The 24,097-nt window shown below is 39.8% G+C and overlaps 1 protein-coding gene across 1 annotated transcript in view; it reads right to left on the bottom strand.

The window, feature by feature from the left end:
- The window catches only part of MYH10 (myosin, heavy chain 10, non-muscle), a 163,271-nt gene that overhangs the window by 89,582 nt on the left and 49,592 nt on the right, over positions 1-24,097 (bottom strand). Inside the window, exons 6-7 of the mRNA XM_006900506.1 lie at positions 23,810-23,839; positions 10,969-11,061 (exon numbers count right to left, since the gene is read on the bottom strand). Of these exons, the coding sequence (XP_006900568.1) occupies positions 10,969-11,061; positions 23,810-23,839 (123 nt within the window). The remainder of the gene's footprint in view (positions 1-10,968; positions 11,062-23,809; positions 23,840-24,097) is intronic.

Below are 24,097 nucleotides of genomic sequence, written 5' to 3'. Positions count from 1 at the left end.
GACATCTTCTCCCATGCAATTTACTGCCTCTGAAAAACGTGCTGGAGCATCAGCTATGAGTCAGTTCCAACTAGACAGGACATATATTCTGTGCTGACAAGCTGATTCTGATTTAAAGGGACACTCTGTGGGCAGGACACCATCTCACAGGTATTCCCGGGCAGTAATCTTTACAGGAGAAAATTGCCAGACCTTTCTTTCCAAGCAAGCAGATGCTGGGCCAGTTTGCCCTACGAATCTTTCAGTTAAAAATCAAGTGCTTAACTACTGTACATCAAACCTTCTTCCTGGTGTTATACCAAGGAATAAGGTTCTTTATAAATTTGAAGCAGCTTTTGTTACCTCTACAATATTACACTGATGAATAAAAATTACTATTCTATGAGAGTGTCAAAAGACAGGCTTATTACTTCAAAGCTGCAAAAGAGACACTTGCTAACATAAATACCAAGCTAACACTTTTCAGACTTCTTATTTTAACACTGCAAAAAGGTTAATCAAAACCATATATCATCTAATGTTACTGGTAAGAATTCCTCACTTCAAAAATTTGTTATATCCAGTAATATAAGCTATTTCATTGTTTTTAAAAGCAGAGTTGTTTCAACAATGTATTCTGCTTGACCTTCTTAATACAAGAATGGAAGTTAGACTGAAATTAATCAGAAAGAGAAAGAAATTAGAAAAAAGGTTTTTGGTGTTCTAAATAGGTAACTTAAAAAGAAATGCCCTGAAATAATTTAGACATGTAGTCACTTCCTATACAGATAAGCAAAGTCACCAACATACAATAAACTGACTTTCTCATCAGTTCCCTTACCAGTTTCCTTCTTAGGTCCCATCAATGTTATGGCCATTATGGGAAATGACAGAGAAAACCACCTCTGGGTAAATGAATAGGGTCAGGTAAAAAGTACTGGAAGGAGGGACATGATGGAAAAAGGGAGTGACTGCATGTGGGGAGAAGGTAGGGTGGATTCGAGGTGCCCTGTCCCCTTCTGCTGCTTGGAGTACAAGGTCAAAGGAAACCAGTATCTGAAAACAACATCCTCCATAATGAATAGATTCTAGTTATTTATAAGCCAAAGCACTAAAATGTATTCTATTTTGTAAATAATTAACAAAAGTCAAATGTCTTATAGGATATACCCAAGCACTCCAGCTATAATGTAGTAAAATAAAACGTCAGACTAACTAAACATCCCCAGATGCTCCAGGATTACATATTAATTTTAGATAAACTGGAGCTTTAGTTCTTGGAAGAAGCAAGTCATGAGGCTCAAATAGGAAAGAAAATGGAAGACGAGGAAAAAAGGTAAAACTCTTAAGGAAATGCAACAAAAGATCTATAGCACAAAACTCCTGCACTGAACTGAAAGAGAACTTTCTTAGGGCAAATGGGAGGGGAAAAAAATTAATACGTAAAAAAAAAAGCTTTTTCTTGAAATATATATAATACTTTTTCAGAATTAATGTTTTTTCTAAAACACAAAGCATACTAAACTGAAAAAAAGATAAATTTTATTCTATTGCGTGTTCTATCTTTTAAAAAATTTTAATTACATTTTTAAAAAATTAGGTGAAAAAAATTTAGAATTAAAAATTCCCATTTCTTCTTTTACTTCGATAAGCTAGATTATGGTAATCAGTGTTTAACCAGAATTTCACAAAAAAGAGATTAAAAACATGTCAAGTATATTATGTACAATTTGTTGAGTACCGTCGAGTCGGAAGGGGTCGGAAGGGATACATAGCTGACCCTTCAGAGGCTGTTCACTCGAGAGGAGACTGCCCATCCTTCTTGTGCAGAGCAGCTGGAGGATTTGAACTTTGTGTGTTATGGATTGCAGCACAGGTTCTTACCACCAGGCCACCAGACCGCAAAACCCCTCCCTGCCATCTGATTTACAGCCAGCCACCCCATAGGATGGAGGTAGAACTGCTTCCTAGCATTTCCAAGGTCAGAAATCTTTTGGAAGCCGACTGCTGTATCTTTCCCCCATGAAGCAAATGGTGAATCTGAAGCACTAATCTTTTGGTCAGCAGCCGAGTGCCTTAATCACAGTACCACCAGGGCTCCTACATTAATGACAGGCATGCTTACTCTTGATGCCAGACACATGCTGTGTACCAAACCATGAATAACTGGGCCTCCCTTCTTAGTGGAAGAATTCTGAGCAGCCGAGACAACGAGAATGCTTTCCTCCCATGGTGAATACAAACCATTAAGAATTTAATCTAAAAAGCACAGTAAAACAACTTGGATATTTTGTTCCTGGGTAAGGAGGTGTCAGGGGGGAAAGGGCATGGTAGAGTATCCCTTTGTTTCATAGTTTTGTTTTTTCTGAACTGACATGGGTCTTTTGGCACTTTGTCTGGGTTGGTTTGTGATGTCTTTATAGTAATTAGCATATTACTGAGCAACACAAACCTGTTTCCTACTCTGAAATTATGGTGCATTATGTGGTACACTGCTAACCAGTGAGATCAACAGCTTGAATTCAAGAGGTAGACTCCTTCTATGTAGATTTACAACTGTGGAATCCCAGGGGAGGGTCTCTAAGAGGTAGAACTGTCCTGAGGGGCCTTGGGGGCACAGTGATTACGTGCTCGGCAGTTAACTGAAGAGCTGGTAGTTCAATCTCCCCAGCCATTCCACAGAAGAACAGCGTGGCAGCCTACATCTGTAAAGATGACAATGTGAAAACCCTGTGGGGCAGCTCTTCTCCTCCCTACAGGGATGCTATGAGCCAGAACTGACCAACAGCTCCAACAATGATTTGGTGCAAGTCACTTTAAAATACTTTGGCATAAATAGTGCACTATTAGAAATAATATAAATTATTGAGAAGTAATGATGTCAGTTTGAGAACAAAGGTGCCTATGATGCAGCCCATAGTTCTTCTGATCACTTGCTATGCATCTGAGAGCTAGACAACGAAAAACGATGACAGAAGAACTGACGCCTTTGAGCTAAGGTGTTGGGGAAGAGCACTGAACATTCCATGGACGGCCTAGAGAATGAACAGATACGTCTTGGAAAGTGTGCATCCGAGAGCTCTTTGGAAGCCAGAATGATGAGACTATGCCTCACATACTTCGGGCACGTTGTTAGGAGCGGCTAATCCTTTGAGATGGACATGATACTGGGAAGGGTGGAGGGTTGGTGAAGAAGAGGAAAACCCTCAACTAGGTGGACTGACATGGTGACAGCCACAATGGGCTTCTGTGTGTCAGGAAGTATGAGGACAGCATAGGATAGAACAGGGTTCAGATCTTTTGTTCATAAGGTCACTGTGAATGGCATTCTACTTAACGGCACCTAACAATAACAACAAAATTATAAATATGTGTGTAGGCAGTTATGCTGTTAAACCAAGGATGGTGCCTCTCATAATTCAAATCCACCAGTTGTTCTACAGGTGAAAAATGGGCAGTCTCCTCCTGTGCAATTTATTGCCTCCAAAAACCCACTGGAGAGTCAGCTCCAAGTCAAAAGCAATGAGAGAGATATATGTGTGTGAGTTTAGTTTTAAGCTCTGCTTTGGAGGCAACTATTGGCTCTAAATGGGAAAGAAGTTCTGAGAGTAAATAGCAATTAATACAAAGGGTAGGTACCAGAAGAGGCTACTTTAAGTGCTTTGGGTACCTTAATCTCCAAACTACACTAAAGATTTTGTTACTTAGCAAAATGAGTTTTCATCGGTAAAATAAATGGCTCTGCTAGTTAGTGCTGCAAATAGCAGAAATAATTTCAGTAGTAAGATACAAACACTGCGGTTACTGAGGTACCACAGGTAACACTCAAGTAACCCTGTGTCTGAAAGAAGCCAGTGCTGTCTGGCCCTGTACTGTCTTCATGATCATTGGTATATTTATATTGTAACGACTGGGTCAGTCTATCTCATTAGGTATAGGACAGCACTTCCTGTTTTAGTGTGAAGAGGCTGGTCTGGTGGGGTGCTCCCTGCCCAGGCCCAAGGCCAGCAGGCTCTGTGTGCTGCTGCAGCCACTGATATGGGAGGTGCTGGCTGCACGGTGCCACCTATCTGACCTCTGGACATCATCAGGTCCGCCACAGTGAAAGTTTCAAGAAAGGAAACTAAATAGAAGACAAGGGCTGCACTCAATTTACAAAGCCATTTTTGTCCCTATTTGCTGCTAAATACATCTGAGGGTGGTCCTCTGCTGTAAAGATTTCAGCATGAAAATGCAATGAGGGTTGCTGAGTTGGACCAACCTGATGACAGTGAATTTTGAGATGTAAGGGACAAAATTATGATTTGCTTTCATGGAGATCTGGGAGCCAAATTGTAAGGAAGAGTCTTAGTACCTTTTCCTACATAGCACAAATCATGGCAACCTGGCCATCTACCAAAAGGAAAGTAAGAAACTGCCAATTGCCAAACTGGCTCACGTCAGTTTGCAAAAAAAAACAACAATGGATTTGTGCAAATAAAGATTCTTGCTAAAACTTTCTGAGGTAAGATGTATCTGCTGATACAAACAATCATTTTGAAATTGAAGCCCCTGTTTTTAACTTTCATTACAAGGATTCATTTTACATAAATCTCCTCCATCTGGAATGCATTTTACTTCTCTATAAACAAGGGAACCAGACTAACTGTGAACGATTATTTTCTTAAGGGCAATGCTCTCCTAAAGAATCTCCCTTTAACACAAACCATATGCTAGTATCTTTGAAAGAAAAGATACCCTTCAGGAAATGAGGCATCTATATGAGATCAGAGACACAGAACCAAATGGATTCCAAAGCTTATGGAATTTATAGTTTTAAATATTTTCACAGTAAGCATGTCACTTAGAAATCACTGCTTGAAATTTTACTGTATATAAATACAAAACCAACCCCAAGCCAAAGCCTACAGAGCTACTGCCTCCTAATCTCCTGGACCCGGGGCAAGTGCTCTCCCAGAGGTCTAGTACAAAGAGTACCTCCTTTCAACTATACATCATAGCATGTTGTGGACAACAATATACCTCAAACCAAAGCAGGTTCCCCAAGGCCTAGAAGATTATCTGGCTGTTAGTAGGCAACTGCATTTTAACAAAATAACTTCCATCAATATGCCTAAAGTACTCATACACGTGAAGTACAGTGCAAGAAATCATAGCTTCCCAGGGAACAAGCCAGACAAGGCTTTTACTGCCAAGGCACTTATATATAGGGCCTCTAATAAGTAACAACGGGGGCGGGGGGAGAGGGGAGGAGGGGAGGAATCCTCAGCTAGGGCTTTTAGATTAACCGGGATGAGAGGCAGGAGAGAAAGGAACATGGGCTTATGCAATATACATTTCCGACATTTAATCAACTCTCAACTTGATTATGGGCCAGAAGGAAAAGGCTGAATCAAAGGTAATTTCTAGATATTTTTCTATGCTTTCATTGTTCCATGTAAAGTTTTAGCAACTGGGTGGTTATATGGTGCCGCTTACTGAGATCATTGGGATAAGACTTAATAGAACAAGGGACAATTTTAAAATTCCATTTCAAATATGCTAAATCTTTTAGATAACCAAAAGAAGATATCAAGCAACAGCACAGTATCTGGGCAAACAGATGTTTAAGAAAAAAATTAATAGAAATGCACAATTAATAAAAAATTAAAAATTTTATAAAAGTTATTTAAAAAATGAGCCTACACTGATTATTGAAAATCAAAATGGTGGCAATACCCATTAAGAATGACTTACGGGGAATTTTAACTGATCCTTATTAATATGGAATGAATTACTGAATTCTTTTTTAATGGAAGTCCTTAAATCAACTACTTGTTTAGTACTGTGTAGCTTACACTTTAAGGTACAAATAGCTACAAAATTATTTCTAAATGTGATTAAGAAAAGTAAGCCAATAGTTTAAAAGTAACTTTGTTTCTTGATTGAAGGAAAAGCTAAGTGTATTAATGCCTCAATAAAAGAAAAAAATCTTTTCCCTAAGCAAAGATGAACTATATTGTTGTTGCTATGTGCCGTCGACCATCGATTCACTTGTGACTCATAGCAACCCTATGTACAAGAGCCCTAAACCCTGCTCTATTCTGTGCCAATCGCACTGCCTCTGATACACCCATCCCGATTACCCCAGTCACTGAATCAATCCACCTCATAGAGGGCCTTCCCCTCCTACACCGTCCCCTCCAACCTCCCAAGCATGATGTCCCTCTCGAAGGACCTGTCCCTCCTTACAACATGTCCAAAGTATGTCAGATGAAGCCCCAGAATCCTTGCCTCCAAGGAGCAGCCTGGTTTAACCCTCTCCAGGTTGAATCCGTTTGTTTTCTTAGCAGTCCATGGCATATTCAGTATGCTTCTCCAGCACCACAGCTCAAAGGCATCAATTCTCCTTCTATCCTCCCTAGTCATTATCCAACTCTCCAATGCATAACAAGTGATTGCAAAGGCCACGGCCTGTATCAGATGCACCTTAGTCTCCACAGTGAACTACATTAGAGTGAGTATAATGAAAGGTTGTTGAACAGTGTAGTAGTTATTTGGAAGATGGTCCCTGAGCTGACTAGGATTGGCTGTGAATGTGGATTAAACATCTAACTCAAGTTCTTAGGAATGCTTCAAACAAAATAGGTACAATCTAGGAAATACTTTCCACTTGTGGAATATAATGTAAGTTCCCACCAACTTTTTTAACAGGCTGTTCAAGTAAGAAATATGAAGAAGGCTTGTATATAGCAAAAATCCACTGTTGCTGAGTTGGGTCAGACAGCAACCCACTATCAGGGTTCTGAAGCTATTTATCTTCATGGGCAGAAGACTACTCATTTCTCTGAGGCAGAGAAGCTAGCTTGTTCAAACTGCTGACTGTTCAGTCATATAATATGCATCACACACCACTAGAGTTGCTTATGTTTATATGCTTTATGTTTGCAAACAAAATGTAAAGCATTATTACTTCAATTCAGACTCCAGATTAAAGGAATAGTGGGATTTCTAGCCCTTAGCGCTACATTTTGAATGAGGAGATTCTTTGTGGAGGGGCACTATGGGATGTTTAGCAGCATCATTGACCTCTACCCACAACATGTCAACAGCACACTATCTCATCTCAGCTCTAACAACCAAAAATATCTCCAGATTCTGTGCCAAATGTTGCTGCGAGCCCTCGGATTGTGAGGCACTATTCTAAATAATGAGAACTACAGACTGTCACGCTATATATGTCAATGATGGAAATCTCTCCAAGGACCTATGGCTGTCAGCCTGCAGGATGATCCCAAAGATCCCGACCGTCTGTCATTCATACCTGGCACGGTGCCCACTCATGCTGCATAAGGGCTGGTAGCTTCCAAGGCACCGTATGACTCTACCTCGTTCTGTCTTCTATCACTCACCCTGGGGGAAGATGTCTGTGATGTCAGGCAGTCCGAGGGGGAGGCCCAAGAGGTGAGGACTGGATTTCTCCAGTCACATTCGGGCCTTTCAATGACTGTAGACAGTCCCAGCCACAATCCCAAGGCCAACCTCATGAGAGACTTTTAGAAAAGAAAATCAACACACAGAGCACAATTCTACATTTCCAGTGTAAAAAAAGAGACATATGTCTCAAAGAGATTAGTATACAAAAGAGTCACCCACTAAGGTATATTGTTCATATTGAGCCCACTTCTATAATGGCCTTCTTTACTTTTACCAAGACTTTAAATTGTCAGAATGGAAAGGAGAGGAAAAGCAGAATAGAATCGATATGGGTAATATAAGCATAAGTAACTGGCAATTAGGACCTTCTGTATTATGACTATGGATGAGGTGACTAAATATATTATTATTGTTGTTGTTGTTAGGTGCCATCTAGTCAAGTATGACTCACAGTGATCCTATGAACAAAAGATCTGAACTCTGTTCTATCCTGGCCATCCTCACACTTCCCAACACACAAAAGCCCATCGCAGCAGTCATTGTGTCAGTTCACCTAGCTAAGGGTCTTCCTCTCCTTCACTGACCTTCTATTCTTCCCAGCATCATGTCCCTCTCCAAGGAACAATCCCTCTGAGCAACATGTCAAAAGTATGTGAGGCAAAGTCTCATCATTCTTGCTCCCAAAGAGCACTCCGACTGCACCATCGCTGAGACATATCTGTTCATTCTCTAGGGCATCTGTGAGATGTTCAAAGGTGTCAATTCTTATTCTGTCCTCCTTAGTCACTGTCCAGTTCTCAGATGCATAGCAAGTGATTGGAAAGACCACAGTCTATATCAAATGCAACTCAGTCCTCAAACTGACATCATTACGCCTCAATAATTTGGCCAGGTCCTAAATCACAGATTTTCCCAATGCAATGCATCTCCTTATTTCCTGACTGCTGGTACCAAGGGTGTTAATTGTGACTCCAAGCAAGATGAAGTTTTTGACAGTGTCAATCTCCTCTCTATCCATGATTTTGTCTATTGGTCCAGTGGTAAAAATACCCAAGGCTGAATTTCTTGATCTTCTGCAAGAAGTACTCCAAGTTCTCCTCACTTTCAGCAAGCAAGATTGTATCATTTGCATAACACAGGTTACTGATGAATCTCCAATCCTGATGCCACACTTCTCTTCATACAGTCCAGCTTTTTGGATAATTAGCTCAGCATATAGACTGAAAAGGTATGAAGAGAGAATATAACCCTGCCTTTTCAATTTTAAACTATGCCATGTTTCCCTGCTCTAATTGCCTATCAGTCTTCTGGTCCAGGTTACACATGAGCACAATTAAATGGTCTGGGACTCCCATTCCTTTCAATGTCAGCCACAACTTGTTATGATCCACACAATCAAATGCCTTTGCATTGCCAATAAAGCACAAATAGACATTCTTCTGGTATTCTTTACTTTTAGCCAGGATCCATCTGACATCAGCAATGATATCCCTTGATGCAATGGCCTCTTGATCTTTAGGCAGTTCTCTATCTCTGAACTGTTCTAGACATTTTTGAATGATCTTCAACATTATTTTGTATGCATGTGATTTTAATGATGTATTTCGATAGTTTTCCACATTTAGTTTAATAACCTTTCTTGTAAATGTTAGTTTAAGGCAAAATTATTATTATTATTATTATCATCATCATTATTTATTATTATTATTATCCAAGGCAGAAATAAAATTATTATAAGATAGATAAATAAAATAAGCCTAAAGAATGCTATTTTATTGCAATTTAAGTTTACAGACTGATTTTCCATTCTGATATTCCCATCATGATACATGTAAGGTTACATTCTTTTTAAAAAAAATTATTTTATATTGATTTGATTACAAAATTTGCATACATTGTGTTTCACACTATTCTTCAGCCACATTGTGCTTCATACAATCATTCCCATACACTCTATATGTTTTATAATATTAACCACCATTGGACTATGCCCATCATTACCTTGTCTTTTCAGGTCGCCAATGATCTTTCCCATTTCCTGTACCCCTCCCTCTACCCACCAAATTGTGCAACTCTGTGATTTTGCCCCAACCCATCCTTACCTCATTGCTCCTACCCCTTCTTCCCTTGGATCCCCATATATGTTTGCTATGTTGTTTGGGGTTTGTTGGGTGTTTTTTTTTAATTTTATTTTTATTTTATTATTTTTTGCATGTGTACTGTCAAACTGGATCTGACTGGTACAGGAAGAAATTGCCCCTTCTTCTCCAGCAGATCATCTGGTAGACTCGAACTGTGCACCTCTGGGATTGCAGTGCAGTTTCTTGCCATTAGGCCACCAGAGCTCCTGGATTCCCATACATGTTTTACTACTTCTCTTTCTATTTTTATAATAATGGTCTATGCAGTATTTGTCCTTATGAGACTGAGTTAGTTCACTTAGCATAATGCTCTCCAGTCTCTCTCAAGTCATGTAGTATTTTTTTTAAAATTGTTGCTCCTAAGTGCTGCACAATATTCCATTGTGTGAATGTACCACTTTCCCAATCCATTTGGCTATCTGTGGCTGGACATTTGGGCTATTCCCATTTTCTTGTGACGGTAAAGAACACTGCTATGACATTTTTTTTTTGCTATGACATTCTTAAGAAGCTGGAGTGAGGAGGGTCAAAGTTAATGTTACTACTGACCTAGCTTTCCTTTAGGATAATACCATTAAGAAATTGTTACATCTCTTTAAACTGAGGAAGAGAGGAAAGTTCTAAATGAATTAAAATAGTTGAAAAGCTGAGAATAATTTATAAAAAGACTTAATAATGATAGTGAACTCTGAAGCTCATATCCCAAAGAAACAGCAGGATTGAAAAAGGACACTTAACTATAGCGAACATCAACTTCAGATAACTAAGCCCTTACATTATGTATATTCATCTCTCCTCTGTGTCAAACTGCCAATACCATGTTTCTTTCACCCAAATATTGTAAATACTGAGGGCTGTGCTAAGTGTTCAACATGTATCTCACATCATCTCTATACCAATCCTAAAACATAAGTATTATTATGATGATTATTATCTCTATTATCCCCTAGGATGAAGAAATATAAACCCAGGTTACATTGCACACTTTATAGAGCTCTGGTTGTTTAGTGGTCAAGAATTACACTGACAATACAAAAGTACATGGTTTGAATCCATCAGCTGTTTAACCACAGGAGAAAGATGGGCAATTTCCACCTGTGGGACTCCCTGTCTCCGAAAATCTGCAACAGGATCAACTACGGATTGGTTCAGACTTAATGATATACACAATAACAAATGTATTACAATATAGGTTATAAATTTATATAAAATTGCAAATAATAAAATATAATTATTACTTTCACATTTTTTTATCTTTTAAAATGTAAGATTACATATGTGGCCTGCATTTTTTTCCTATTAGAATTGTTCTAGGTGACATCTGTTACTTTCTTCTTAAAATCCAGAAAGAATAATAAAAATTGATTAATCAAAGGAAACATTCAATTCGAAACTTGAGGAATTAAAATGTTACTGATGCTTTCAAACTTACAAAACGAGATGAGTTATCATTTTTCACAGTCTTCGCATTTCCAAATGATTCCAGAATTGGATTTGCTTGCAAAAGCTGCCGTTCAAGTTCCCCCTGAAAAACATTCCACATACACACAAAAATAAAAGCAGATGTATATTAATCCAATGCTTTTATCCCAGGACTCAGTAGGGATAAAAACCAAAACAAACAAAAATAAAGCTGCCTCTTCCCCATGGTCCTTCCACTGGACTTGCCGTCCAGTAGCCTTAGTTGGTTCTTGTTTCAGGCAATGATAATGGGCTCTGCTAAAGGGAAAAGAATCAGCAAACATGGAGGGCTTACCAGGAAAGCATGCCATACTGAACAGAGAAGATCAATTTCAGAACAGGAGCACAGATATAGGCAAAGAATTGTAAAAATAAAACACATCAACTAATTCCTGAGTTTTAGCACGAAAACCCAAACCAAAACAAACCAAACCAAACCAAACCAAACCAAACCATATCAACGGTTTTCATTAAATGACATTTACTAATTTTCAATTAATTACACACCAGTCCTTCTACTTTTGTTTTATTTTTCATTAATACCTTAACAAATTTCAAAATATTTAAGGCCATCAAATGCTAATATCCCAGTGGCCTAGCGGTAAGGAGTTGCACTATCAACCGAAAGGCAAGCAGCTCAAATCCACCAGCTGCTCCAGAGGAAAAAGATGAGCGGCTGCTGTGTGATTTACAGCCTCTGGAAACTCCCTCTAGGGAAAGCTGTGAATTGGTTCTAACTCACTGGCATACAACAACAATTTTAATACAGGAATTTCTTTTCAAAAGTATACCTTATGCCATTTTGCTTCTATGAGCAAATACATGCTTGTTTTCAGTAACAACAACAAAAATGGCAACAAGCAAAGCTAGCATTAGCAAGCCTTTAAAGCTCCAGGTGCCAATGAGAAGCAAGCATGCAGTCTCTTTGAGAAGAACATCTGGCATCTCTCCATTAAGCTGCCACAGCTATGAGCTGGTGAACTCGGTATGCCAGTGTCATTTTAGGTGCCACAGCTATGAGCTGGTGAACTCGGTATGCCAGTGTCATTTTAGGTTTAAAGCTACTTGGGATCATTTGGTAGATTATTTTTTTATTCTGTGAACAATCAAAACTACTTCTTTATGTCATTTTGGTTTACAAAAGCTTTTCTGATAATGAGGGAAATGTGTAATGACCACTCCCTGGGGGACTGGCTCTTCAATTGTTCCCTTGGTTTTCAAAGCCACTTCACTGCAGGAGAGAAAAGGCAGATGTCCCCATCTCCAGTGTCGGAAGATGGCAAAGTGACAATGTTTGCTTATCAAATTTAAAATGTCAACTATAGAATATTTGGTTTAATATCCACTTCAGCTAATATCTTTGTTATACATAAATGAAGCCGTAGAACTGATTTTCTAAACAAAAGACAGAATTGCTTTAACAATGGAACAAATAGGGAGCTGGATGAGAAGGTGTGAGGCTGCTCTGGCTGTGAAAAAACACGAGAAAGTGATTCTGGGCTTCCGGACTGGAACTTCAGAATTACAGAATAAACCTCCTTTTTCCAAATACAAACCTTATCCCTATATTTTAAAAGGCCTAAAGAAAGAAAGGAAAGCAAATGTGGTTACCTAAGCGAAAAAGGAATATAAGGACTCTCATGTGAGATTTTCAAATTAGTGGCCAGCTGCATTGTGGTACTCTATGCCATAATCAAATCCAAAGGCAGAAAAAACCCATATGCTAGCCACCCAATTTTAGCATCCAACCCTGGTTTGGATTCCTTCACTCAGTTGAAGAGTAGAGATGCAATCCTGAGTCACTTTGCTCCCCACATGTCAAGTCTGTAGCATTTGTCTGCATTGCCTAGGCTTTCACTACAATTCTGCTGAAATGAAACCCATTAAGAGCCTCACTTCTGGGAATTTCACTGCATGGGACCACCTTGCCTTCTTAGCATTTGATAAACGGCTCCCTGTAGAGCAAATGTTCCAGCTGATTGACTTTAGAATACCAGATTTTTCTGATATAAACCTTTCCAAATATTATAGCTGTCAAGCATCTCAAATGTGGTATCTTGAGCCTGGAGGGCTCCAAGTTATAATCAAGAACGTGAGTTGTCTTCCACTGCTTTTCCTCAGGGCCTAGGGGTCACTTCCATCAGTGTGTCTGTGACCAACCTCTTGCACTCATACAAATGTACTGCTGTTGGGGAATATATCCATCAATGTTAAGAATCTAAACAACAAAGTTCATTAGGATTGTGCTTTAAACAAACAAGCTGCTTTTCAAGAAATAAAGTCCAGGGGCTTTGGTGCTGGCTCTAACAATTGTGGGAGCCTCTCTAAGCGCTTTCTATTACAATCTGTAAGATTAGAGTGCAGACACTGAGCTGCTGCTGAGTGGGAAATACTTTTAAGTAACTATCCTGTTGTCATATGCTGCTGAGTCAGTTTCAACTCCTGGGGACCATGCAGGACTCCAGAACCACCCCACCACGATTCCAAGAGTACATCTTTGCAGAAGCACACCCCCAGACCTTTCTCCCGAGGGGCAGCCAGAGTATCTGAACTGTTCACCTTTCAACAGAAGCTGAGCACTTTACCATTACGCCACCAGGGCTCCGACTACCGTTCGATCAAGGCGTTAGAACACAGCTTCCTCACAATTATATACCGTTCTGTCAAATCACAATATAACCAACTGCCACTGAATCTGATTCTCCATCACAATCACCTCTTAGTCTAATTCTGACTGATGGTGAGCCTACTGGACAGAGCAGAACTGTCTCATAAGGTTTCCAATACTGTAAATCTTTACAGATGCAGGCTACCACATCTACTTCTCCCAAGCAGGCTGAACTACCCACATTTCAGTTAGCAGCCAAGCTTAGCTATTACTGTCACCCAAAGCTCAACCTTTGAGTTAGTGTCAATTCATACCAAACCTATCACCTTTAACAGAACACAGTAGAACTCTTACAGGATTTCCATAAATCTTTATGGAAGCAACTGCCAAATCTTTCATTCACAGATGGGCCAGTGGACTTGAACTGTCTGAGCCAGTTCTCCTAAATCACAGTAAAATACTTTAATGAGGTGCCTTTAAGATGGTCTTCCACCCTAAAGAAACCAGAACTGCCAGATATATGCTCACCCATGTTTATTACGGCTTTGTTCACAATAGCAAAGAGTTGGAAACAACCCAAGTGTCCATCAACAAACGAATGGATAGAGAAGCTCTGGTACATTCACACAATGGAAGGTTATGCTGCATTAAAAAACAAGGAACTCATGAAATACTATACAAAATGGGTGACTTTGGAGGACATTATGCTGAGTGAAATATCTCAGTCACAAAAGGACAAATACTATATAGTGCCACTGCTGTAAAGTGGGACTGACATGGGGGGGGGAATTAATAGGGGATAAATAATGTATACTGCATTAAAACAGATGAGGGAGAGAACTGTTTAGGAGGAATATATGATTAGGTATTATTGTCATGACAAGAGTCCAGAATGAAAGCTGCATAGTGGAGTGGACCGGGTGTGTGTGTAGATTGTATAACAGTAAACATTTTTTTAATTTTTTTTTTTTTTTTTTACTTTTCAAAGAGAAAAGTGAACTACGGGGGAGGGGTGGGCAGGGAGGAAAGTGTAACAATGAATATATGGAAATCCAAAGTCTCTGTAAACTTTCATTAAAATAAAAAATTTTTAAAAAAGAGTACTAAACAAAAAAGACATTACTGGGTGAGAAAAGATATTATACTTTTTAGAATCAACTTCAAAAAGTCCTTAAATTATTATGATAAATGCAAGGGGGAAAAAAAGATGGTCTTCCAACTTGGAGGTAAAGCAATTAATGCCATGTCCCATTTTAACATTCCCTAGATCTAGTGAGAGAAAGATGGGCAGTCTCTGCAGTTTACGTCTCTGAAAACACACTGGAGAGTCAGCTGAGAGCCGATTCTGGCTCCATGGCAATAAGTTTTTGGGAGATGTGGCTCTAAAACGTGCCACAGTAGTGCAGTAGCAAAGTGCACAGCTCTAACATAAAGGATGTCACTGTCGCTGTTGAGTGCCATCCAGTCAGAATCGACCCATTAGCTGTCCCTCCAGTGGGTTTCCAGAGGCAGTAAATCAGATGGGAGGAGACTGCCCATCTTTCTGGCATGGAGCAGCTGGTGAATTTGTGTATCTTTGGGATAGCAGGGCAATTCCCCACTAACCCACCACACCCCCCATCATAAAGTTAGTGATTTAAATTCACTACTGCTCTGGAACAGAGAAATGTGGCAGCCTGCTTCCATCAATACTACAGCTTTGGAAACCTTCTGGGGACAGTTCTACTCTGTCATGTATGACTGCCATGAGTCAGAGTTGATGTGAAGAGTTGGAAATTATCTTAAGAATTCTTATGGCTAATTTTTCATGGAACCTCTTTTTCCTTAGCATGTGTATGTGCCTATGGAATCTACTAGTTATAGTCTTTCATCTGTTGGCTTGATTGTACCCACCCTATGATCCCCTGAACCTAGGCCAGTCACTACTGAATCAAAATGAGAATGTCTGCTGGTTAACTAAAAACTAAATGTCATTGCTGTCAATATGAACCAACTCGTAGATGATGCCTCACTGAGTTTTAGGGCTGTACATTGCATAGAAGAAGACTGCTCATCTTTCTCTTGTACTGGTAGACTCGAAGCAGAAGAGAGGCAAGGCCTTTGGCTTAGAAGCAACTCCTTATGGACTCAACAAAAACTCTCTGCCATCCAGTCATGACTAACTTATGGTCGACCCTTCAGAGGGTTTCCAAGGGCTGTAAATCGCATCGCAGGAGCTTGCCCATACTCCTGCAGAGCAGCTGGTGGATGTGAACTGCCTTAAACACTAGGCCACCGGAGCACTTCCCTATCGGCTAGGCCACTCCAAATCCTAATTCTTAATGATTGTAGAAAACATTTCAATAGTGTTTCGGCAATGGATGGAAGATTTGGATTAAAGGTCATCACTGTCACCATCCTAATCCCAAAATGACTTGGGTACTTCTATATTACTGCTGCCAGGGCTACTATACCAAGAGGATCATAAAACAGAATAGTATATCTCTTGCTTTTGTGGCACCAATGAGTAAATCTCAGAAATGATTCAAAGAAAGCTTGATACAAAATCGACATCAGAAAAAGTGGACTTCTGAAAACGGCTTTTCTATCCACTGCCTTGGCCCCCTCTGGGGCGTGGTCTCTAGCTGTTTCAACTGCAGACACATGGCTCACAGGTGATCAACATCTTCAACTGGGGCTACAAGGTTAACATAAGAATGAGCTAACTCAACCGGAGAGGTATAGCTTGAGGGAGCCCTGGAGCCAGAGTTTTGTGGTGTTTTTTTAAAAATTTTTTTTTTTTTTTTTGAGCCAGAGTTAAAGGCTCTGCTTGATGGATGACTGAAGGAAGAGCTGACTTGTGACTGCTATGAGACAAGCTTCCTGGTCAACTGAGGCTTCTTGCACTTAGTTACTGGACTAAATCTGGACTTTAACTTGTTGACCGAGAAGCTATCTGAACTAATTGCTGTTAACCTGGCTTGGGACTACTGGATTTTCACAGATCCTTTTCCTACTCCAACACCAACATATTTCCTTAGTAAATACCACACTTGTGAGTAAAGGCAAGTCTGAGTGGTTGGTAATGAATTTCAGACTAATGATTAGTAGAAGTAGGTGCAAGACCATGGGGGGTGGGGAGGGGGATGGATGTGTGACCTTTACAGGAATCAGTATTATACTGTGTATACTGTTGATGGGGACAGGTCCCCTTTGTAATTAGGGTTGGTTTCAGTCTTCTCCACATCTCTACAGGTTTTTTTTCACAAGTGGTATTAAATTAATAAATTATTGCCAAGTTTTCTGTTTTGTAACATTGTACTTTCAGATAAATGGTGCTAACATGGCTCAACAAATTACCAAGCCATTTCTTTATAAATCATCAGGGAGTCTATAACTATGTTAATCTTCCCACAGAAATTGGACTGACTGAGCAAAGCCTCTTGTTTCTATTTCTATTTGACAACAAGAAATGTTGTTTGGGGAAAGTAAAGTTGCTGGTTTTTTGTTCTGTTTTTTTTGTTTGTTTGTTTTTTAAAGCACAATGTTGTTATAGGCTGTGGAGTTGACTATAACCTACAGTGACTCTATGAACAACGGCCCTGAACCATGCCCTATCCTGAGCCAATCTCATTGCTCTGACACATCTGACTCAATTGCCAGGCACTGTGTAATTCATCTCATCCAGATCATCCTCTTCTGTGCTGACACTCTGCCCCTTCCAAGAACGACGTCTTTCTCCAAGGACTGGTCCCTCCTGGTGACATGCCTAAAGCATGTGAGATGGAGCATCAAAATTCTTGCCTCAAAGGAGCAAACTGGTTTCACCCTTTTGTTCTCTCTCTTGTTCTCTTAGCAGCCCATGGTATGTTCAATATTATTCTCCAGTATCACAATTCAGAGGCAATAATTCTTTTTCTGTTATCTCTATTCATTGTTCAACTCTCAGTTGCATAGCAAGCAACTGAGAAGACCAGGTCCTGGATGAGGTGCACCCAGTTTCTAGATTGACATCATTGTTCTTTAACACTCTGGAGAGATCCTTGACAGATTTTTTTTTTTACAGTAAATATGGACTGAGGCTCAATGTCAAGAAGACAAAAATTCTCACCACTGGACCAATCGGTGGCATCAGGATGAATAGAGAAGAGATTGAGATTGTTCACAGCTTCAGTTTGCTCGGCTCCACGGTCAACACTCTTGGCACCAGTAGCCAGGAAATCAGAAAACGTATTGCGATGGGAAAGTCTGCGGTTAGGGACCTCTCCAAAATACTCAAGAGCAACAGTGTCTCTCTGGAGACTAAGGTCTGCCTGGATACAGGCCATGGTTTTTGCAATCACTTGTTATGCATCAGAGAGTTGGACAATGACTAGGGAGCATAGAAGGAGAATTGACGCCTTTGAGCTGTGGTGCTGGAGAAGAGTATTGAATGTACCATGGACTGCCAAGAAAACAAACAGATTCATCCTAGAGAGGATTAAACCAGGCTGCTCCTTGGAGGCAAGGATTCTGGGGCTTCGTCTGACATACTTTGGACATGTCGTAAGGAGAGACAGGTCTTTAGAGAGGGACATCATGCTGGGTAGAGCAGAGGGACAGTGCAGGAGGGGAAGACCCTCTATGAGGTGGATTGATTCAGTGACTGGGGTACTCGGGATGGGTGTGTCAGAGGCAATGAGATTGGCACAGGATAGAGCACGGTTTAGGGCTGTTGTACATAGGGTCGCTATGAGTCGCAAATGACTCGATGGCACATAACAACAACAACAACAAATTTTCACAGTGCAACTCATCTTTTGATTCCTGGATGCTGATGCTAGTATTAAGAGAGCGGATTGTGGATCCAAGCAAGATGAAATCATTAACAATCTCAATTCTTTCTCCATCTATCATGATACTCCCTATTGGTCCGGTGGTGAGAATCTTGTTTTCTTGATGTTGAGATGTAATCCACATAGAAGGCTGCAGACTTTGACCTTCTACAGCAAACACTTCAAGTCCTTCTCAGTTTTGGCAAGCAAAGTTGTGTCATCTGCATAATGCAGGCTGTTGATGAGTCTTCCTCCAATCGTAATGCCACATATAACTATGTAAAGGATTTCTAAAGTTGTAAGTATTTATAGTTATATAATGCTTTAAAGGTTTATGTATCGTGGTTAAAACTATGCCTTATGTTTAGTAATCTGTGCATAATTTGATGTTGCCACTGTTGTTAGGGGCCACTGAATCAGCTGACCATGAGGAACCTATGTACTCAGATAACAGAACAGCAGGTGGCATCTAACTGATCCTGCACCACCCTCACTGTCTCTGCTGTGCTCAATCACACCGCTATAGTCTCTGTGTCAATCCATCACGTTGAAGATCTTTCCCCTTTTCACTGACCTTCTACATTTCCAAGCATGATGTCCTTCTGCAGGGTCTCACTCCCCTACTGCCCCCTGCCATGAGAGCATGCCCAAAGTATGTGAGATAGGCTCACTATCCTTCCTGTGCAGGAATACTGTGGCTGCACTTTCAAAACATTTGTTTCAAGATACTTGTTTGCTCCTTTGGCAGTCCAGGGTATATTTAATATTCACCACCAGCACCACACTTCACAGACCCATTCTGTGGTCTTCCTTATTCTAATTTCACATGCACATCAGGAAGCTAAAAGATGGCTTGGGGCAGGCACACTTTAGTTCTCAAAGTTCTTCTGTCTTTCCCCAAGAACTGGGTGCTCCTGACAATGTGCCCAGTGTATGTGACAACAAGTTTCCCCATTCTTATCTCTAAGGAGCAACCTGGCTGCACTTCCTCCAAGACAATTTGGTAGTTCTTTTGGTAGTCCATGAGCTATCCTGTGCCCTTCTCTAACATCACACAATGTGAAAGCATCAATTCTTCTTGCTGTGTATTGTAGAGTTGGAACTGACCCATAGCTAACCCTCCAGCAGGTTTTCAGAGGCAGTTAATTACAAAGGAGAAGACTGCCCATCCTTCTTCCAGAGCAACTGGGAGTTGCCTTTGGGATTGTACTGCAGCTTCTTGACACTAGGCCACAGAATTCTCATTCTTCCTTAGTTCTCTCTCTCTAATTTTAAAGTTGGTTCTCATGTTGAAAAGTAGACATTAACCTCAACTGGCAGGTTCTAACTTCCATAGTAGCCATTTTTATCACCTTTTTGTCTTTGTTCTGAGTAGCATAAATTGGGCTGAGGTCAGCTATTAAGGCATACTGAAGCTTTTGTAGAAAAGTGAATGAATAGAAAGGTGGCAGGGCAGGAGGGCTGGCTCACAAGTACTCTTAAGGGATGATTACATTTTAGAAACTACTAGTACTATTTTCCATGCAATATTAAACACTATTTAAAGTATGCTCCTTAAATATTGTGATTTTTATTTTGAAAATTAATCTCTTGTATCTCTTCCTGTTTTCCATAAAGAAGATGTATGTTTTAAATGCAAAATTTAATGTCACTGAAGTGTTGATGGCCCCCTATTTCAAACACCAATCATTTTCAAACCTACCTTGAAACAGCACTATACTCAAGATTTCAGGTGGCACTGAGCACTATGCTAAGCTTTGAATGTCCAAAAGCATACTATGGTGAGGGCAAACATCCAGTGCACAGTCAGGGGATCAAGTCATATGAACCCACGGCTACTGGGTCAAATACGACTCCAAGCGTCCCTAACGGACAGCAGAGAGCTATCCACAGGGTTCCCAAGGCTGCAGATCTGTACTACGGGTACAGCCTCAGCTTTCTCCTGCAGAGCAGCTGGTGGGTTTGAACTATCAATCTTTTAGTGAGACTTTTAATTTTGTTAGAAAAAGCATTATTTAAAGTATGCTTCTTAAATATTGTGACTTTAATTTTGAAAATAAATCTCTTACATTTGTTCACAATTTTCATAATGAAGATGTTTTAAATGCAAAATTTAAAACCTGGCTAGTTCATACTCATTAGGACGTGCAATTTTGGTCAAGGTACAGAGGTAATAGAGCCCTCATCCATTACTGGTGGAAATGTAAAATAATGCAGCTACTTCAAAACAGTTTCTCAATATGTTCAACATAAGCTTTAAGCATATCATCCACTAATTCCACTTCTGGGCATATACCAAGAGAAGTGAAAATATGCGTTCACGTAAAAAAATTATACGTGAACATGCATAGCATCATTATTCATCACTAAAGGTGTAAAGAGCCCAAATGTCCACCAACTCATTTAACCAACTTATGGTTAAATAAAATGTGTTACAGTAGAGAGTTCTGGTGGACAAGTATGAAGGAGTGTTCTGTGAACCCAAAGGCAAGTGGCTTGAACAGCTGCTCCGCAGGAAATAAGATGGATGATTTATAGCCTTGGAAAACCTACCGGAGACAACTATGAGATACCATCTCACCCCAGTCAAAATAGCAAAATTTAACAAAACAGCAAGCAAAAAATGCTGGCAAGGTTGTGGAGAAACTGGAAAACCCACCGGAGGGTCAGCTGTGGGTCCGTTCCAACTCTACAGCAATAAGGTGAATGTGTTGATACATACCATGGAATGCTACTTGGTTATAAAAGAAATGGTGAATTTCTTAAATGTGTTCAAAATTTTATTTTGAAATAAAGTTTATAAAATATACCTCTTTTCATTCAATTACTCATAGACATGTTTTGGTTTGTTTTAATTTTTTTTTTACATGTTGTTTTAGAATTACTTACAATTGATTGATTGATTAATTAGAGCTTAAAGGAGTTGCAGTGCCAACTCAAAGGCACAGAGTTTGAATCCACCCTACTCTGTGAAAGGAAGAGCAGTAATCTCCTCCCATGATTTACTGCCTCTGAAAAACCTATTAGAGGATCAGCTGTGAGACAGTTCTGACTAGACAGTATATACCACCACCACTACCACAATCAAACTCTTGTATATTTTCTTTCCCTTCACTCAACTTATTTGTTAATTTTTATTCCCTTCTGCCTCCCTTCTCATCCTCTTAAAGATTGATTCTATCTGTGTGTAAATGTTTCTTTAGTTTTTTTATATTAGTGGTCTTATAACCATAATTGGGAAGGAGTGGCATCCACTTCCTCATCCACTTCCAACCTGCCTCTGGAAACCCTATGAACTTTGGTCAATGATAGTTGTAGAGTGGCTTCAGGCCTTTTGTTCATAGGTTCACTGTGAATCGTGCTTGACTCAAAGGCAATCAACACAACAACAATACCATAATTATCCTTTTGTGACTAACTTATGTCACTCAACATAATTAATTCTAGATTCATCCGTATTTTACAGTATTCACAATTCTCAGTCATTTTTTTAGTGATACATAATATTTCATGGTGTGAATGTACAATAATTTTTTTAGCCACTTGTCCACTGACAGACACTGGGGTTATTTCCAACTCTTGGCTATTGTAAATAAAAGCAGTAATATATTGATACATTTCCACAACATGAATGAACCCTGAAAACACTGCTAAATGAAAAAAGTCAGTTACAGAGGTCTTGATGATTCCACTTACATTACATTTCCAGAACAGGAATAAAAAAACAGATTCACAGTTATACATGTCCCTGTTTGGGTATGATCACTGCCTACTGTACTGGAGAGTTGTCATATTCCAAGATGATATCGGGGAAGAAAACTTTATTGAGAGTCAGTGCTTTCATCAAGTTTCTAGAAACATTACCATAGATACTACCTGGCTTCAATACTATGGAAATAAAACTTGAGGAAAGCAGCACTGAGAACACATACAGAGTGCAAGCATACAGTCAGACATGCGATCCACATGGCAGTGACACCCGACCCAGGAGCAGCTGATTCATGTGGGAGCGTTTGCTCCCCAGGCCTGACCGTGTAAGCTGGGGAGAGCATGCTACTCACATACAGTAGGGAGCTACACGCAAGTTTAAAATGATACTGGAACAAAGTATTAGTGGTGGGTGTTTATGTATTCCACTGAGGGTATGGAAAACCTAAATCTGTATCCTGATTATTTAATACTGTTTTTAAGTACCGCAGAATTGTAACTGACCCATAGCTGTTCCTCTGGCTGGTTTTCAGAGGCAGTTAATCACACAGGAGGAGACTGCCCATCCCTCTTCCTGTGGAGCAGCTGGTGACCTTGAATCATGTGCCTCAAGGATTGCAGCTCAGATTCTTGCCACTAGGTCACCAGAGCTCATCTAACACTAATTCACTAATGATTTAAATAAAGTTAAAGGTATCTCTGAACCACAATTTTCTTTGCTGATATCTGGTCCACAGACACTTTTATTCTCCAGAAGAGAAGTTGTTAAACAGTCTAGAGGGTAATGATTATTTCATTCGCCCAACCTCAGTTTGCATTACTAGTCTGGTCTTGTGGCTAAAGAGGTGAAAGAGCACTGTAGGCCCTTCCTAGGTATAGAACAGCTTTCAGAATTTCTTAGTAATCTTAAGAAAGACAGCTGAACAACTCATTAATTCCATTAGATGCTGCGACAATGAATGCAATGTTACTGTTTTTTGCTTTACAATAGCTGAGTATCAACATGCTTATGGCAGGCAGACAAATCAAAACCACTCCAACGCCAGGGAAAGATTAAGTCCAGGTTTATTCACTCCATCCTATTTCAAAGAATCTGGCTTCTATCTTTCCTCCCAGGTATTAGGACATAGAGGTCATGCTCCAGTTCAGGGTTTGCTCTGAGGAGCTAAAAGGAGGGCATCGCATAATCACAAAGTGAAATGTTCCTCCACTACTTGGCCAGAAGGAATAAAAGAATTCCAACTTATACACTGATTACAATGAGGCCTTTCAGTTAAAACATACAGAGGCATAAACTATACAAGATTTGAACAGATTATAAATTTGTTAACCCAAAGGCTAACTTTTAAAGCTGTTAACACTTGTAAAGTTAGATTTCCATCTGTTGAAGAAGTATTAAATTCCATCTAGATGCATGAAACTGTAAGTTTATTTATCATAGGCTTTTAAAACATGCAAATGAGTATCACGGTAAAAGGACAAATACATAATAAAATTTACTTAGAAAGCAAATGTAAAGCAAAAGGGCATGCTTTTTCTTATTAAAGGGTAAAGCTCCACACAACACATTTGCAAAATAAAGGTTTTTTTCCATAAGAGCTTGCACTCAGAAATCACCATACTTACTTCTAAAAGGGACTCAATCTAAAGACAGAAATTAGCGCAAACACTCAAGACTGAGAAGCAGAAAGAAAAGCACTTGCCTGGTATTTCACTGGTTTAGGCGATTCCTGCTGTTTGTTACAAACAGACAAATGCAAATGTTAGCAAGTTTGGGTCTTTCCTAGCCGCAAGCCACATCCAAAGCACTCGAGTCAACGTGCAAAGCTGGTCTGCTTGTCAGAACCACAGGCTCCATTAACCACGATCTCTGCACAGCTACAGGCCATGGATAACTGACCTTTCAATTTTCAGCTCCTTTTCTATCAACTCTTCCCACATTTGTACCCTCCTTTCAAGCTGCTGTGGGCAACAGCAACCAGTCATTCTAA

This window comes from Elephantulus edwardii, unplaced genomic scaffold (assembly GCF_000299155.1).
Source record: "Elephantulus edwardii isolate Elephantulus edwardi_28Jun2011 unplaced genomic scaffold, EleEdw1.0 scaffold00286, whole genome shotgun sequence".
Taxonomy (NCBI): domain Eukaryota; kingdom Metazoa; phylum Chordata; class Mammalia; order Macroscelidea; family Macroscelididae; genus Elephantulus; species Elephantulus edwardii.
The sequence above is the reverse complement of the archived record's forward strand: the minus strand, read 5'-3'. Positions and strand labels throughout refer to the sequence as shown.